Source organism: Acanthisitta chloris, unplaced genomic scaffold (genome assembly GCF_000695815.1).
Source record: "Acanthisitta chloris isolate BGI_N310 unplaced genomic scaffold, ASM69581v1 scaffold6, whole genome shotgun sequence".
NCBI classification, from domain to species: domain Eukaryota; kingdom Metazoa; phylum Chordata; class Aves; order Passeriformes; family Acanthisittidae; genus Acanthisitta; species Acanthisitta chloris.
Window position 1 is genome coordinate 17,552 of NW_008676243.1, and position 19,542 is coordinate 37,093.

General features: G+C 43.5%; 1 protein-coding gene across 1 annotated transcript; it reads right to left on the reverse strand.

The window, feature by feature from the left end:
• Positions 1-1,605: 1,605 nt before the first annotated feature.
• On the reverse strand, positions 1,606-15,124 carry DHRS7 (dehydrogenase/reductase (SDR family) member 7; the record flags this gene model as incomplete). The annotated part of the gene is made up of 6 exons (XM_009076034.1): positions 1,606-1,801; positions 2,507-2,722; positions 4,437-4,559; positions 8,850-9,089; positions 9,407-9,513; positions 14,972-15,124. Coding segments are annotated over 6 exons (875 nt in total), but the record flags the coding sequence as incomplete, so codon positions are not given.
• Between the last annotated feature and the right edge of the window lie 4,418 nt (positions 15,125-19,542).

Here is a 19,542-nt window from a genome sequence, read left to right on the forward strand (position 1 = left end):
TGTCAGGGGAGTGAAGTTTTCAAATGGCAAATGTTCTGCCCTCTTTTGTGAAATCTCTGATTTGGGCATTTTCCTTGAACATCAGCATCCTCTCTGAAAGAGTTTCACCCCTGCCCCATCCCTGTCATCTCTGCTGTCCCTCATTCCATGCTGTCCATTCCCACACTGGACGTGGCAGTAGCACAGTCTGTGACTGTGGGGCTGTAGGTCCCTGTAAGCACTTGCCCTTAGCTCAAGCAGACTTGAACTTCTTGAGCACAAAAGCTTTACACATTGTTGATAAAGCAGAGAAAGATGTATGTAAACTGAGAGCAAACTGCTGCTCACAGTGCTGCCAGATCTGCTGTGGACTAGAGGGTGGATGCATCTACACGTTGTATGCAGAGTTGCTGCTGCCTCTGTAGCACTGGCCAGCATGGGAACTGGTGTGCTGGCAAGTGGAATGAACCCTCCATCCTGGACAAGACACTTGCCATTTCATTAGTGGTTTTTGGTTGTTTTTTACTAGACAGCAGTTTGTTTGTAGTTTGTATCATCTTTGTTAAATGTCATATTAAAAACATCATTCTTGGCTTATTCTTCTTTGCCCTGGTTGGAAAGTTTCCATAATTTATACATGAGTTGTTATTCTTTTATTATCAATCAATGATATAAGTATGAATTTTTCTTACCTGGATAGTGTGTGGACTGAGGTACAGCCAAAGGTTACTGAGGACTTTGTCAACAGCAAGAAGGTGACCAAGGTTCTAAGTCCAGTGAGTTACCAGAGCAGAGGTAATGGTAACTTTTAGCTAAGGCTGAACTGGGTGTCAGTGAGATGGTAAAGGTGTTGTGAAGTCCATCCTTGTTTCCTCGTGGCTGTTGCTGCCCAGTATGCCACCAGTGCTGTTGAGATTGGCCTCTGCTCCATACAGAACTGGGAGTTCAGCTTCTATTTCATGCTGCAATGTGGTGCCTGCCCTAGTTCAGCTCTGACAGTAGCACTGCTGTCTTGGCTGTAAGCAATCTGCTGTGAAATGGATTCTCTGCTCATACCATGCCCCTCTTGGCACTGGAGGCTGTTCTACTGCAGGAACATTCCCTGCTCCTCTCTCCACGGTGCTCTGTAGATTCAACACATGCCAGATTTAGTGCAGGGCTAAGCACTGCCTGTGGCAAGGGTTACAACTACACCATGGCCTCTTCCTTCCCCACTGCCTCTGCTCAGCCTCTACCAAACAGCCACAGGGCAGAGGCCTGTGGACTCTGCAGTGGTGCTGAGACCTAAAGAGTAAGTACTTCTAAATGTTGTGCCAGAAGTTAAGAGATTTAGCCTGAAACATTTTGTTCAAGGAACACTGCATAGGCACAGACTATACCTCCTTATCCTCCATACCACAACCTTCTACTCGTAGGGGTTTTTTGCTCATCATCCATTAGGAATGAAAGTAAGGGAAACAGGATCCCGAGGTATGTGACTTTTAGGCTGCTCACCAGGTATTTGGCAATGTCAAGAGCAGCAGAAAAACAAGCAGCATAGCATCACAGCATCTCAGTGCCTGTAAGCTTATAAACTGAGCCTGCAGAGTTTGACACCAAACAGGTGTGTTTAGAAAGATTTTTTTTTTATTCAGTCAAGTGTGTATGCAGCTTGATAAGATTTGGCAAGTTACAGGATGACAAAGATATCAGATAAAAAAAAAAAAAGCTGCTGTTTGCAGACATGCAATATGAAAAGTTTCTCAGCCTTAGCACAAGAACAGCAGAATTTTGTACACGCTCATCCTTACTTCTTCTTTCTTGAGTAAGAGGCATCAGCATCCTGGAGAGAGAGGATATCAAATCAGCATTACCCCACCCTGCTCTCTGCTGTATTAAGTCCTTCATCCCAGTGTTGCTTTGCCTGACACAGCCTGTGACAGTGGGCACTTAGTGTGGAAGTAGGTACCCTTATTTTGGCCTTTCCTCCTGCTTTTGAAGTACTTTAACGTGGGAGGTTTTGTTGTACCATGCTCCAAAAAACCCCACAGTAAGAATAAATAGCATCCCCCAAGCATCACTGCAGGAACACAACACTGCACATCTGTCCTCAGGGCTGTAAGGATGAGTGGAGAGCCCTGACAGACATTAGCACTCCTCAACATACTCCTGGGAGGTGCTCAGATTATGTGCCTGATACAAAAACTAGACACAGCCAAGGGAGATGTTTTCAACAGCCTTAATTCCAAGGTGCACTAAATAACTTATGCCAGTGACTTCTAGCTCTGCATTGATGGTGAGTCCTGAACTTGCAGCCTGTGTGATGAAGATCAGAACAAGACCTTGGGCAGGACAAGACTTCACTGTGCTGTGGTCAGGCTCTAGCTCTACACTAGCAGGATGCAGCAATGCAGTCTGGCCTGGCATTGGCTGCTATGGAAGAGAAGAAGAAAAAAGGGAATGGATCCAAAATGCAATCCCAACATTCCCATGGCAAGTCAGTCAGCAGAGTAAAAGAAGCCAGCAGAGGAGAGAGGAGTGCACTTACCACTCCACTCTTGAAGTTCTGTATCCTCCTCTTGCCCATCCTGTTCATCAGCCACCAAGCCCAGGTGGGTGTGTACTGCCACATGTAGCACACAGCCAGGTAGGGGTGGTCACTGATCCAGGCCTCCTTCAGGTCGTTGGCTGTGCTCACCAGGGTGAGCCGGGCACAGCGCTCGGTTGGCATCTTGTGGGACTGGTCACCACTGTTCTCTATGGACTGGGGGGGAGACAGAGCGAGGAGGGATTAGAACTGGATCTCTGTCAGTGACAGAAGGAGAGAAAGGACCAGGCTCTGTGTGACACACACTCCTCCCAGTTTCTCCATCAGTAGAATCCAGCCAGTATAGCAGAGACTGGGGAACCCATCCCTCACTGTCCTTTAGTTTTTGGTGTGGGAACACTTCTGACCTCCCTCTGGCTTAATTCACAGAATCACAGAATATCTGGTGTTGGAAGGGGCCAACAAGGATCATCGAGTCCAACTCCTGGCACTGCATACAACATCCCTTAGAATCCCACCCTGTGCCTGAGAGCATTGGCCAAACACTCCTTGAGCTCTGTCAGGCTTGGGGCTGTGAGCACTGCCCTGGGGTGTTGTTCCAGTGCCAAAACACCCTGTGGGAGAAGAGCCTTTTCCTAATATATAATCTAAACATCTCCTAACACAACTTCAGGCCATTCCCTCAGGGCCTGTCACCCTTTTAATTAATGCCATGATTGACTGGTCAAAGGTTAAAAAAAAAAAAAAAAAGAAAAGGATCTCTTTGTCCTGCTTCAGCATGGCTTCTACTTGATTGTGACACAGATCTATTGGAACAGGTTACCTCATCTGCACCTCTGGGAAATGGGAACTCCCCTGTTCCCAGCTCCCTGCCCCATTCTGTGCTACAAGTTATGCAGTAACCAAGTTAGTAGATGAGGCCACATTCCCCATTAAATATTCCTGTCAGCTCTCCCCCGGGCACTCATCTCATCCCAGAGCAAAGCAGCAAGCTGCTTCAGTGCAGGGATGGCTACCTGAGGTCTTGTCCCCATGGATCACTTGGTGAACATAAACCAGAGCCCTGTGAACTTAGGCACATTGCCCTCCACAGTAATAGGCTGCTCTAGGCATATAGTCTTCTCTTTCCCAGGGCAAAAGCAGTTCTGGTCTAGATTTGCTCTTCCTCCCTGGTCTTCTGCCATGCTGAAATCTGAGGAATGTGTTTTGCAAGCTTTCCCCATTGCTCAAAGAGTACATCTTCTCTTTCATGCAAGTATCAAGTTTTGCAAGCCAAAAATCCTTCCAGAACTTGATTTGACAATGGAAGATTCCCCTCCCCCTCACCAGTGGGTTATCCTGAGCTTCAAACTGGCTGAATTTAGGGCAGATCAGGATTTGATGTATCACAGTAGCAATTTTTGCCAGCTACTTTGTTAGACAGCCTTTATTAAAAGGCATTGTGCAGTTGGAAGGTTTTGCTTTTTCTCCTGGAACAATCCCTAACAGGAAAGGAATGCACAGCTCGCGTCAGCTGAGCAGTGACTGTGCCAGCAGCAGCGTCACCCAGCAGGGCACAGCGTGACCAGGACAAACAGAACTACCTGTGCAGCAAGGACAGTGCTCTGCAGGCACAGCTGTGTCCAGAAAATCCTGGCCTTTCCCTCAGAACAGCAGCACAGGGCCTGGACAGGAAATTTCACTAGACTTGGGTTGTGTGTGTTGGCAGAGAGAAGGGAGAACAGTTCTCAAACTTTATTTTCATTTGATATGGACTGGATACCACAGGGAATAGCAGGACTATATACAGTTCTGAACCACTCAAAGCATTTTTGTGATAAGAAGTTGAGGTTAGTGTTTGCTAGGAGCAGAAAAAAGAAAAGAAAAACATGAGAGCATCACAGTCCCTGGAGCAGAAGTTGGATTTATCACAACAGAATGAAGTCCTTACCTTTGCAAGATTCTCAGTAAAGACATTTTGGATGATCTTGGACTGCACAGGCCCTGGGCAGATGTTGATAATGCTTATCTCAGGGTAGTCAGTCAGCTCAGTCCGCAGAGAATTAAAAAATCCCTGAAAGACAAAAATATAATGAAAACCTCCTTTGCCATAGTTTTGTCAGGTTTAACTGCTACATCTTTTCACACTGATTTATGCTGTAAAGATAACAGTATCCCACTAAAAGCAGTTCTGACTTTTTCTTTCATTTTTCATAACATTTTATCTGCAACTGCAGATATTGATACATAAACCAGTGAGGAATTTATCCTTATCTTCCCAAACACAGTCATCTCTCTGAACCACAGCCAGACAGACTCTGCTGTTCCTGTACTGAGGACAAGCCTCACTGTTTGGTAGTGGAAATGACACCAATTCTAAGAACTGTAGGATCATGGGAATTATCTTTTCCAGGTGAATCGCTGTTTGGGGTGATATTGTTTCTATTAAGTGGCACTGGTTTGTGTAAGAGAAGGAGGAAAACTTTCCAGCATAGCAAAGTCAAAGGTGCACCCTGACAATTTAGAGGGTCATTCTGCACCACTGAATTCACTGCAGAGTGTAAAATCTGCATCCATGCAGATATAAGTCTAATTCCAGCTCAGGAATACATTGCCAGTGTATCCAAGTTAAACCATAATTACAGAAACTGTAGGTACTTCTTTTATCTAAGCTAATAGGATACAAGTTTTCTGAATCTCTGCAGCAAATCACATTTAGACAGCAAGTGTTGTAGTAAACATGACCAATTCAGGAAGGTGCTTTCTAGCAAAGCTGCTGGTCAAGCACTGGGGAGCAATTATTTAGCCAAGACCCCATCATGTCTTATCTTTGACCTGGTTACTGACAGTTATTTATTCCAACACATAACTTCGTGTCACAACAGAGAGTGAGCACAGGCTGATAAACTCCTCCCACTGTAGTAAGGTTTTATCACTTGTACTCCCACCCAGCCTGGGAAGAGACCTGGCTGACCCAGAGCTCCTCACTGAGCTGCAGCACAGGGCCAAAACCAGCCAGGTGTGTGCCTGAGGTGACAGAAACAGCCAGCTGGGACAAGCCACCAAAGCTCAGCAAGGAGCTGCTCACCACTGCACACTGACCAAGAACATGAGCTCAAATTTCCCAGCTGCTGGTGGCTAATTCCAGTTCATGGACTGCATACAGGCTTTGCAGTTTGGGTCTCTAAAAACACTGACTGTGTAATTAAAATCATAAGAACCTACAGGCCCCAGATCTGGTATCAGACCTTCACAGCATGTTAGTCAATCAGTGAGATGTGTACCTGCTAGAGGACTAAGTTCTAACACCAAAGACACTTTCATGCCCAGATACACACACTCAAGATATAGTTCCAGGAGTCAAGGTATGTGTCTGGGAGTGCTGTGACAGAAAGCAAACCACACCATGGCTAGGTTACTTGTGACAAAGCATCAACACCTGCTCAGATGCTGGGAGGTTTCTGAGATCCCAGTTCTACCTAAAAACAGGCACCTGCCTGTGGTCCTGAGCAGCCCCACGAGGCACACAGCAGTAGCCAGCCCTGTAGGCACTGTCACGGTCAGCGTGACATGTTCTCCAAGTCCAGCATTGATTTGATAACCAAAGATAGCTGGGATGAAATTCCTCTACTTCCTCCCAGAAGAGAAGCTTAAAATTCCTAAGAAACAAAAGGAATTGCTTTCTTTTCTTTAAATTCAGACAGGGACAGACCCAGATTTAGGAGCAGTAAAACACCTCAATGCAAGAGGAAGAACCTGAGTGTTCCCACCAAGCCCAGCCTGAAGCCAGCTCTGACATACAGACACAAGACAGGGACAGGAACTGCTTCCAGCCATCTCTAGGCCTTTCCAGCTTAGTAACCAAATCCTAGAAGATGCTGAAGAAAGCAAAGCTGAAATGACTCCTACTATGACAGAAACATTTAGAAATTCCCCTAACAAATGACCAGAGACTGAACAAGAGAGGAGTGGTTGCTGCTCAGAGCAGTCCATGGGCTTATTAGACAAATTCCTGATGAAGGAACATTTTGAGGGTCACCATTTCTGATTCACTCCACATGCCACCCATTGTATGCATTGCAAGTGGATGAATGGCACATGATCTCCACGTGCATCATCTCACCAGCACAGAAACTGCACCAGTCAGATGCAAACTCCCGTGGACTTGACTCATGCTCTTACAGCACTCCCAGCACTGAAATAAAGGGCAGTTTCATCAGGAGAACATTGTGATGAAGAATTCCAGTTGGCATGAATCAAAGCATGATTGTTTCGAGAAAAAAATTCTAATTCTAGGCAGAATTCCTTCCTTCCTCCTCCAACTGCCATTTAAAAGGAATTAAAAAACCCACAAAACCAAAACCACCAGCAAAAGGAGGGATTTTTTCCCCCTGAGTGACATAATTAAGATTGCAGCATTAACTGTGTCAGCTGGGACAAACTCCAAGGCATGAATTAAAAAAACTGCAATGAATTCATGTCAGATAGGCTCATATATTGAATAACTAGTGGCCAAACTGCAACCTTCATGTCAAGAAGATCTTGGAATACAGGTGGATACTTGCTGGGAAAACACAACAGGAAAAGCATCACTTCATGCTTTGTCTTATTTTTCCCTTCTCCTCTCTCTAGTCATTTCTTCTTGGTCATCAGGGATGGGCAAATGGGAACCCAAAGAGGATACTCTTAATGGATACCTCAAGAGGCCTCTCCTCCAGACTTCCCTTACCTCAACTGTACTGGTGAAGTTTGGTATTTCAAAAAAGCTGTTCCTAGTTTTTTGGGGGCTTCATGCCCACCTCTAGCCTTAACTCCAGACTGACAAGTGACTCTCAGACAGAGTCTTGTCAAAGTCTACACTGCAAATTACATATTTCAACACCTGCAATTAGTATTTGTAGAATTACTGTGAAAAAAAGCAGAAGGGAGGTTTGCAGTCTGGCCTGGCTGTTGAGCAGAGGTAGAAGCTAACAGATCTAAGCACTTCAGTTAGCTTATTTTTACTCAAATTTCTGGATTAGTTAACGATCTCTTGAAAGCTTCATCCATGTTCTCACATGAGATTCAAAATTCTGAGAATTTTTAAAGCAACACGTGAACTCCTTGTGCTCTGCAACTAATTAGCTGTGCTCAGCCCAACCACACCACACCCAAAGATAATTCAACCGAAAGAACACTTAATAAAGAAAGGAGCATAAAGGGAACTCAGGCTGCTGCTCACTGCATGCTCCTGATTTAAATGCAGCAGATTGAACCCAAGAGCAATTGCCTCCAACAGGAAACTTCAGCACTGCCACTCCAAGGAGGAGGAGCAGATCTCTCCCTCTCACTGAGAACTTTTTGTTAGCAGAGACCTGTCACCAAGTCCTACATCTTCATTCTTTCAGGTGTCTAGTGGCTTTGCAGTGTCACCCACCCACTACATTTTTGTTGTTGTTAGTCAAATTGAGAGAAAGATATTAATCCTCTGGCTCAGACAGTTATTTACTCTGCTCACGTGCTTAAATGCAGCAGGGAGTAAAAACGTGCCAGTTTTTTAAGCCATCACTGAGCACAGCTGAAGTTTGTTTTACTAAGATCAAAATGTACATTAGAGGGAAGTCAAACAGTGGTGAAAGGCAAATATGTCTAAACAAATTTACAAGTTAAACAAATGATTCCTCAGTGATAAAGGCAGATACTTTTCTGAGCTCTGCTTTTATGTGTTTCTGTACAGGTGACACTACTTTCAGAAACTCTTTCCAAGCAATATTGGAAGTGAAGTGCTAGGCAGAAGAAACTTCCTAAGACACTATGAGCTGCCAGTTCTTCACACCACAGCAAGATTCAGAACTGTTGGGAAGATTCATTCTGATGTTCCCAGATAGATCAGGAATTCTCATTTCTGAGCAGTTTGCTTTACCACTCACTGTTCTCACTTTACTATCCTAAAGATTTCTTGTAGTCTTAAAACTCTCACCAGTGACTTTTTCTCCCTCACTGAATTAAGTTGAGAACATCAAGGCTTTTATATGCAACAGAATAATCCTCCTATTTAGGTATTCCCTCATCTGAGGGCCAGAGGCCAAGGCCTAGTGTTTGGAATTTAACCACACAGTAGTTAGACCCAGCTAAGATGGCACTTGAATTGTAGTCAGGAAAATAAATCCACACTGGGAGATATTTGGCACTTGAATTGTAGTCAGGAAAATAAATCCACACTGGGAGAAATTTTGCATCTCAGAGCAAATTCATTTTAGGAGTTTCAACACCTGAGGTGCTGTGTGTCATTTCAGGTGAGACTTGTGATTTCTGCACAGTGCTCCAGCACTGATGCTGGTCTATTAGACAAGAAGAGTGAATTCACTTCCAAGCTGTAACTCACCTGCAGAGCATGTTTGCTGGCACAGTACCCCGTGGCGAGCGGAGCTCCCATGATACCCATCACACTGCTCACAGTGACAATCTTCCCTGATCTCCTCTGGACCATGTGATTCAGGACATGCTTTGTTAAGGAGATGGTACCTAGGTAGTTGAGTTCTATGATGGCACTGTAGACATCCAAGTTTGTATCCACAAACAGGGAGCGCTGGGAGCGTCCACCGTTGTTGACCAACACATCAATCTGGGGAACAATACAAAGATAAATTAATAGAACACATTTCCTTTACTATTTGCACTTCCTCAGGCAATTTGGTGACATCAAGCAAGTGAGGTTTTAGTTCTTGGTAATGACCAGTGGTTATTTGCTTGTGGCTGCATATCTGCTAATCCTGCTAACCCAGAAACAACAGAAAGGATAAAAATTCAAGTACTCTTTGGCAAGTTTAATATTGAAACTGAAGACAGATGAGTATCACAGAATAAAAGTGAGCTAAGAGCATAAATGCAGGTCTAGGAGATAGAGGAGACAAAGAGGTTTAACCCAGAAGCACATCTTACCTTGCCAAAGTGCTTAAGAACACTGTTGGTTGCAGCTTCATGAGAGGATCTGTCAGTCAAGTCAAGACGCAGAACAAGGATATCTTTTTCATTCAGGCTGCTAATCTCTAAAAACAACCATAAAGTGAACAGCAACCAGGTCAGATTGCTAATGCAACGAGTGTGGGAAATGTACATGCTTTTAAACACCACATTTTAATGAAAAAGACACCAAGAAACCATAACAACAAGTTGGAAATTAAATGCTTGCTTGGTCATCATTTTGATCTCCACATAGAATCCATTTTTAAGCTGTTCCTACCAAGTCTTTCTGTTCCCATCATTAAGTTTCAGCATGTGAAAAGCCTGATTTTATTAGAGAGGTTTGTGTAGCTCAATACAGACAATTCAATTCTCCAAAGAAATTGCAATAGTTGGGAGAAACATGCAACTGATATTTTTCCCTGAGCACATTGGCAGCCCTGACACTTGCTGGGATGCTAACAGGTCAAGCATGTTTATTCCTGACAGTAGGACTAGTACAATTTAGACCCAAAAGACAACATATATCCCTGAGCAGCTGTGAGGCAAAGCTTGGAGAAGGTGGATTATTAGGGGCCTACTGGAGGAGGTAGAAGGGTTTTGTTCAACTGACAGTTTTCAGTGTGTCCATGCCCTGAAATATAAGTCAGCTGCCATGGAGTTCCAGCTTTCATGCTGAGTGTTCCTACCCCTGTCTCTTCAGAACAACTGACCTTTTCCATGGAGAACATTTCCTGAGCAGTGATTTCTTACCCTGGGGTTTTGGGGGCAGATGACTCACAAAACCTAAATCTTCAATGTTCATCACTTGAAGTTTTTAACTACATAGAATATGATTTTAATTTTATTGATATTCGTTTGATAGTGTTTTTGTTTCTAAATTGATTCCTAGCCATGACTAAGTGTACCTGCTCCCCTTTAAGCAGCTGCCCTCTTCAGAGAGCCTCAGGCTTTGACTTTTAATTACTGCTTCTTGCATAGAGAGGGAAGGTTGAACTTTGTCTTTGCAGCAATGTACAAATAAAGAGGTTACTTAAATCCGTCAGTTGCCTCTGTTCAAAGGTCATTAGTATTTCAGACACTGGTTAAAACAAACCTATCTGTCTGGTTTAAAGCTACTAGTATGTCCATTTACTGCTCCTTCCATGTGTATTTTCACCTGAATTCCTTCCAGAAACACAGCAGTAAAATCCATGTAGTTTAAGCTGCTGTCTCAGAGAGACACCTCCACCTCGTGCTGCCTCAAGCAGATCTGCATGGCTGGAATCTGCTGGACAAGGGGTGTTTCTGCCATGCATTAACAACACCACACTCAGCTCAGCCACAAAAGCTATGCAGGAGACAGAGAGAGCAGAGGAAGAGACACAGACTACTGATCAGGAAGGAAGTGCTCTTTTACACGATGTAAGAAACTTTTGACTTCAGGAAATTTTAAGCCAGAAACCTTGTTTGGGAGCAATCTGTAGACCAGTTTGATTTCCACCCCTCATACTGTACATCTCTAGCAGCTTCCTTAATTCTTTGCTAGGGCAAAGTGTCTCTAGGCACTCCCCATAGACAGCTTTTACAAAACTTCAGCCATTTCTGTTACCCTGATCTAAGCTTCTTATCCCATTCACTTTTACTAATAAACCCTAATATTCCACTGCCTTTTTGGCCTGATACCAAACTGATGTTTTTAAGGGAATAATTATGGTACCCATACAAACACTTGGTCCCAAGTAGGAGACCTTAGAGTTCATTTTTTCAGGTTTCAGATCAACAATTCTTTTCAATACCTGTTAATCCAAGATCTCAGTTTCTCCTAACACAATAAACACTATTGCTCAGCATAGTATTTTCCAGCTCTTCAGCATTTCATCTTCTTTTATTTCTCCCTTGTATAATGTCCTTTGATGGAACTTGAGCTTTTAGCAGAGGCTGATCAATGTGACCTCCTGGGGCCCATTCCAACCTCATTTACTGCATAATTCTTGAACTTACAGATTGCCTCTCCCTCATTCAGCCTATCCATATTTAAATCATATTTGAGCTTTGTCAAACCAACAAACATCCCCCCACCTACCTAAAAGAGCCTTTTTAGGGCTTTTGTGTTGAAACAGCATCCCACATTTCTGGTGAAATTCAACTCATGTTGCAGAGAGTGGTTGGGGGAAATAAATACAAAAGCCACTTGCAGGAGCCATTTGAGTTATACAAGCTGTTTTCTCTCCCTCCTGCAGGAGTGCAATCAAGTGTTGAGTTGGCTTATGCATGACTCGACAGGTATTACCATAGCTCTTACAATACTTCCCTTCTCTGTCTCTCCTTCAGCTTTTAGGCAGTGTAGAATGCATAAACCTGTATCACAGGGTGGTGTCACTAAATTTTGAACCAGATATCTGTGCTTGTTTCTGACATCAATATGCAAAACATCTAATTGAGTTGCTGCTGTGTAGAGCCTCTCCAGCAGGCGTGTTACAGCCCATTAATGCCAATTAGGCCACTGAATTCAGCCAAACTCACGTTCCTGTTACATGTTCCAGCTCAGTCTTAGTTCATCCCACACTACTCAGACCTTACAGAACAATCTTGAGCTCAATTGCAAAGAGGAAACATGCAGGTGGAAGGTGGGACAAGCCACTCAGGAAGCACATCGACCCACTGCCCAAGCATGCAGGGATGGAATCAACACCCAGGTGGAGCTGAAACTGGTGAGGAATGTAAAGGCAACAAAGGCTTCAGCAGTACAGCAGCAACAAAAGGGAGACCAGTGAGCTCACTGCTGAGCAGGGATGGTGAGGAGGAGGTGACAAAGAGCACAGAAAATGTGAGGTACTTATTGCCTTCTTTGCCTTAGTCTTCTCTGGCAAGATCTCCTCTCAAGTCTCCCACACTCCTGGGGCTAGACTCTGGGGGAAAGAAATACTAGCAGAGTCAGAGGAAGACAAGTTAGAGACAAACTGCACATATAAGCAAGGCAATATACTCCTCCAAGATTTACAAGAGCTAACCAATGTCACTCATCTTTGTAAGGTACTTGGTAAGTGGACTAACTACCCAGTGACTGAAGAAAACCAAATGTCAGCAGCCTAACTTCAGTCCTTGGGATAGTTATGTGGCAATTCCTCCTGAAAGCAATTTCCAGGTACCTGAAGGACAAGTAGGTATGTGGGAAAAGCCAGCATGGATTTAGCATAGCCATATACTGCCTGGCCAACTTAACTGCTTTTTATGATCAGCTGTGGTATCCCTCCATGATCAATATCTTTTAATACCTTTGTTAATGACCCAGGTGATGGGAGAAAACACAGGTTTTGAGAAAATCTTCAGTTAACATCAAGTTTAGAGGAGCAGTTGCAATGCTGGAGGGCAGGACTGGCATGCAGAGGCATATTAACAAGCTCTCAGAACAGTCTGACAAACCTCATTAAGCTCAATGTAGAGTAGAGTCAAATGCAAAACTTCACACCTGGGACAGCACAGTGCTCTGCAGTACTGCAGGCCAACATCCAAGTGGTTATGTATCAGCTCTCCAAACAAGACCTGAGGTCCTGATGGAAGGACAGCAGCAAGCTGAGTGTAGATCAGCAATTAGCTCTGGCAATTACAAATGCTAATGGGCTGCACTAGCAACAGCAGACTGAGGGGAGTGTTTAACTGCCTCTACAGACTCCATCTAGAGTGCTGTGTCCAGTTTTGGACCTCTCTAGTTCAAGGCAAATACAGATACACTGCAGATATTGTAGCATCAGGTCCCTAAGATGGTCAGGGGGCACCATGATAATCAAGCTGGATTTACAAAGTCTTGAGAAGCTAAAAAAAAGAGTGGATATAGGTCTAATTACTCTCTTCCACTACTTAAAGAATAGCTATAGAAAACATGAAGTACCTATCACAGAAAAATGGAATGGTTTGGGTTGGAAGGGACCTGAAAGACCATTTAGTTCCAACTCCCTGCCATAGGACACCTTCCACCAACCCAGGTTGCTCCAAGCCCCATCCAGCCTGGCCTGGAACACTGCCAGGGATGGGGCAGACACAGCTTTTTTGGTGATGTGCCAGTGCCTCATCACCCTCACAGCCAGGAATTTCTTCCTAATATCTAATACAAACCTACAGTCAATTTAAAGCCATTCCCCCTTGTTCAATCACTGTACATCCTTGTTAACTTACTGTGTTAATGAAAAGTCTCCAATATTCCTACAAATCAGAACTTTAGTTAAAATGAAGTTCAGCAGCAAATACTTGCAAAGCACATAGCTGCATCAGATTTTAAAGCTACTCCATAGCACAAGCTCAGACATTCACAGGGTCACTTCAAGCTGGCAGAGGCAGAAATCACCTTAGGTAAATCTGTACTCTTGGTTCCCATCAACTGAACTAATATTTCTGAATGTTCCTCAGCACATCACACTCTCATACAAGTATTCCCTGAAAACACCTCTCCAGGATTACAGCTCCTGCCTATCTCCTGTTATCAGTTTCGCAATGATGACAAACAGCCACAGACGCAAATGTAGTTGCAGACTGTTAGTGACCACTGAGCATTGCATCACAAAGCACTGGCATTTTGTCACGACTGCCACTTCACCACACTGTCATCATGTGCCCCTTGCTTCTTTGTAAATGCAGCTGTGTAAGTGACTGCTTTTCTGGAACCATCAGACAAGAAAAATCAAGGACTTGTGCATTTCATTCTATTCTATGATTTTTGAATGTTCCTTGAGAGATTTTCTGACTAGGCTGATGCAACTTTTAGCTTTCTAGAAATGTTTAAGTGCTAACCCAAGAAAAACATTTCATTACTCCCTAGCACACATTCCAGGCAGACTGTGGACATTCTATCAGCATTATTAGGAATGAACAGTCAGTGTGATAATGCACTCAGTTTAAAATACTGAGTCCTGAGCTGTGGAGAATAAATAGTCTAAAAAAGGCATAACATTAATCATGTCCCAAACCTGTATTTATCAGAGAGAATTAACTGCCTATCCCTCTCACTGCCAAGCCAGAAAACAGGAGGGGAAAAAGAGAAACAGGAGGAATGAAGCCAGACTACTGACTCAGCAGGCATATAAAAGATAAGTGGAATAGTTAAACATTTTGTTTACACTAGTTCCTCTTGATCTACAGGAGATCTTCACTCTTGAACCTGCTCAGAACAACTTTTTCTGAACATTTATATTCATTCCTCTTTGGAACAGCAAAGTCAGTCTGCCTGTAACATGCAAAAACCTGAAGCAAGACTTAGTAGCATGCAGCTCCATGGTCTGGTCCTTAATGGGATGAAACCTCCGAGACTGTTCCCTCCACTCCCCACAGGATTTACTCCATTTCTTCAGCTGATATCTTCCAAGACCACTTGCCATTGATAATGAGATTTTAGGTAACGGTGGCTTATGAAGGAACTCATAATGCAAACCCACACAAAGGCTTCTTACCCACAAAGAGGGAATACCAGCTTCAAAGGTCTGGGGAAGCTCTGTGTAAAGCTGATTCTCATCACTAAATGTATTCCTGTGGGATGTGGCACTGCTTGCATGTACAGTAAGTTGTACTTACGAAGGCATTTCTTTTTCACTCTCTCCAGCTCATCCTCCCTCCTTGCAGAGATGGCAAGCAGGGCTCCAATCTTTGCCAGCTGGTAAGTCAATTCTTCTCCAATTCCACTTGAGGCTCCTGTCACCCAGACAACCTTGCCACGCAGTACATGTTCTAGCAAAAGAATCAAGACAGCAGTTCACACATTGCCCATGCTAGGACAAACATCTAACTCACTGCAGGGGTATCACCTGATACTGTGTTTCAGAAATCTGATATTGTTTTTAAGAAATATGCTCAATTTTGGGGGGTATTACAAAATCCTGACTTCTTTATTTTTCAGTCACACGCAGTTGTGAAATTGTTCATAGAAGTTCCGTTGCCATTTGAACTTTGCTCCAAGGCTAACCTGAATAAACATGGATTATTTACCTGATGAAAGAAATTTGATTGCATTTCTGCAAGCCATTCACAAATACCATTTCCACTAACCTCATCAAAAAGAGCTTCAGAGGAAAAGGGAGAAAAGAATCCTTGGAATTGACAGGAAACACACACTGTATTGCAAATCCAAACAATAGCCTAAGCAAACCTTTCCCAATAATGTTTCATCTCAAAAATGTTCCTAAGTTACTTCTGACAGAATAAAATTCTCTGAGCAAAGACATCTGATCATAAGAACAGAAATGGGTGTTCAGCCACTTTGTTTTGTGTCTGATGCAGGTTAATTCCTGCCTCGGCCAGAGCACAGCACACAGAGTTCCCAAGGTGTAAGCTCACAGGTGAATTGCCCATGCACTTGCAGTTCCTGTCCAGACATGCTTTTTTTAACCTGTAGTAAAAATAAGAGCCTCTTACTCCTTTTAATCCTCTGCTGATATGCCTGTTCCCCCTTGTTTACAATAATTCCCACTCCGTGGCACATCTGGGGACTGGGAAAGGGCTTAGCTTCCCACACCTATATCCAAAACCATCCAATACAACAGATGGTTGAAAATCACCCATTTAATTCTAGAATGATTTTTAAGGATGAACAATCACTAATATCAGAGCACTTTCCAGAGCATAACATTGCCTAACACTTGTCTGTGTTCTTCAGGATCAGTCTTCATGAGCATTAGTCTTGAGGAAACTCTGACTCACTCAGAGCACTGCTGACAGGAGCTCTCCCTGCTAATCCTTAACTTTGCACAAAAGTGTCCAACAATGTCGAGGCAACAAAGAAAGATTTCATCAGATAATTCAAACAGCAGAGCCAAATGCAGTTCCTGAGACTTAAAGCCAGCTCCACTCTGAGAAGGGACAGAACAGCATTTTTCAGCTCACTGAAATGTATCCACTCATTTGATTTAGCAAAAGTGCCTCTTTCCCACTGCAGCTTGAGGCTGGGACTACTGCTGCTTCCTGCTTACCTTCAGTGACCAGTTCCTGGTTCTCTCCACGCCAAGTTCTAGTGTTGGAGTCTTAATGACATAAATCCCACAAAGAGATCAGCATCAAACCCCTCTACGCTTCAGACAAGAGCAGGTAACACTCAAGACTGACTATCACAGCTCAGCTTGAGTTTGTGGGACTGGCAGTGAGTATTACTTGTGGCTTTTTTAACTGACTATTTTAACCAAAGAAAAATCCCTCCTAAAACCAAGCTTTGGTGGTTTGGGATTGTTTGTGGGTTTTTGTTTGCTTCTAAAAACAATAACAACAGCAACAGGAGTCACTTCCCAAAGGGAAGATGTATTCTAAGGTCAAGAACTCGGGAGGTGGAAAGAGGTGCAGCATCTCTATACCAAGTGGCTGTTGTCTGTACAGCTTAGTCACACCCTTTTCCTACAGTTTTATTCCAATACATTCCCAATTCCTTGGATTAATCACAAGAAACATGGGGCTTCACCTCCCCTCTTACTGTTGTTTTGCAGAAAACCTGAGTAGACAAATCACTCCATGAACAAAACAACACATGGACACACTTTCAACCCTGCTTACCACTCTCATCTCCTCTTGCTACTGAAAACATATCTGCTTCTTTCAACCACTTACTTTCCCTGTTTCCAACCTATCTGGGCAGCTTCACAGCAGCTATTCAGGATCTTGTTCTGTGAACAGAACAATTAACTGAGATAAGGAGTTTTACACAATCCCCCAGTACTGATAGTTGCCAAGCACTGAGCTACTGAGAGTTAACATAGTGGAAAACCTCAAAGGCTGGTGTAGAACAAGTATCAAACCATCAGGAATGGCTCTGGAATAAATGTCCTGTTCTGACTGGAAGTAATTTTACAAATTAACCATGCCACATTGAAAAAAATAAAAGCAGATTGTACTATTACTAACCACCAACTACTGTGTTACAAGGCATAACAAATGGGAGGTTGAACAGAATAGCACTGCAAGTAATCCAAAAAGTGGTTCTGTAGCTCTAAATAGAGGTGTTTTTTTCTCTTAAAGCACAAGGTTTCCATGTCATTTCATTCAGGAAAAATATTTGGGGTGGGGAAATTTAAACATCTTCCCCATAGCTCTACAGAATCACATCACTATTCCCAAGTTTAGGAGTAGGCTTTCACAGATAAAAGGATCCCCCTGAGCTTGGTAATGTTCAGCTGCCTGTGAAAAGCACAGGCTTTAGAGTGACTGCTGTCCAGTTAACACAGCACACAAGGAAAGGCATCCAGCACCCAGAAACCTTTCTTTCCTGACCACACAAGAACATGGGAAGCAATCCAGCACCTGCTAATGACAAAGTCCAAAAGTAAATTCTCCCAATAGAACTGAATGACTGAAATGGAACTGGTCTTATATTAAGGCCTTTCTCTGTAATTAGAGTTTACAGCACAAGAAACATACAAGATCAGTCGCCTTTTTTGCTAAGTATTTTCATCTTCAAAAACTTCAACACCTCTAATAATGTTGCAGAAGTGATAACACAATGTAATGACTGCAAGAGTGACAGCTCTAATAACAGTGTTATCTAACAATCAAGTGGTTTTTCCATGGGATCCATACATTACGTACCTAGGCACACTGCATCACGTGCACAATGCTGGGAGAAGGAAGACAAAAGGGAGAACATATTGAAAGAAACAACTTTTTCTAGTGCTTTTCCCTTCTGTTTTCCCACCTGATTTCCTAAATGATCCCATTTCAGCTATGTGTTTTGCTTAATTACAAGCACTGAGGCAGGAGGTGGCAAAAGCACAGCTCACCTCTTCTGCTGACAAATTTCTGCCTGTTTCTTCTTACATTACATGTTGAAATTACTCCATCAGAAAGTGACTACTTTGCTCTTTACATGGAAACTTTAGAGACTAGTTAAAAGGTTTCCAAGCTTCCAAGAATTCTGAAGGCTACATTCAAATAACACTGTGTCTACCTGAGAGCTCCTGTATCTTGATGTGCATTGCACATAGATCCCTCAGGACAGAGCTTCAATTCTCTTCCTATTAGTCAAAATTTGTCTTATTTCTCTGCCCTGAGTCTTCCCATGATCTTTACAAAGACCACACATGAAGACTTTTTGTCATTTTCTTACAGTAAAGGAACTATCTGATGGAATGAGTATAAAGATTTGGGATGCATATCCAAAGAATCACAGAAGACTGTTGACACTGACTTAAGTCAGTATTTTTTAGAGCTTTATTACATGTGCTAGTCCATATAATGGAGAAAAGCATGTACATTTGCAGCTTCTACTGTAAGCAGAAGACAGGAATGTATGTCTCATCAAGTTTGTCCTACTCTTCTCTCAAGCCATTCCTGATGCTGACCATAACCCACACCACCATCCCCTACCAAGTCATGGTCCCAAGCCTCAAACCCTTGCTCCACCTTCATTTGATGCAGTCCATCTCAACCCAACATCCAGATTCATTTCCCACGTGGGACATCTTCAAGAGGCCCTCATCCCACCATCTTACACATCAGCTTCTGCCCCCGACCCATCAGATGCATGTTGGCTGTTGTGTGGTCACTGGTGGCACCAGCTCCCTGCCTCCACCTCAGCCACTGGCACCCAGTATCTCACAGCAGCCCTAAATCATCATTGCTGGCCAAGTTGAAGGGGAATATTCAGAAAGTTTGGGCTTTTCCAATCAAAAGCCTCTACTAAGCAAACTACACCTGATTTCTAAAGAGTTTTGTCCAGAAATAGGCAGAATTGCAGTTGGATTAGAAAGCTCAACAGGAGCAAGAATTGAAAGTTCCTCTCTAACATCATTTTATTGAACTTCTGTACCCCCAGGTGACAAAGGCAGCACCTTACAGACATGTGGTGTGCAACCCCTGGCAGCATCGCGTGGGGCTGGTCCCTGGCACCGTTCCAGGCACAATTCTCAGAAGAGGAAACCCATTTAATCCAAAGATTAATATTCACATTTACTTCATTGTAAACACTTTCACAATCCGTGTGAAACCAAGACCTGCTTGAAGATGTCAGAACAAGCCGAAGCAGCAGCTAAAGAGCCTATGAAGCCTCTTGTCCCAGTCACACACACCAGGCACCCTCGTCCTTCCCTGACCCTTCCACAACCATCTCTGGGCCACACGCTCACAGCCTCAGCTGCTCCACAGCCCACCTCAGGGCCAGGAATCTTCTT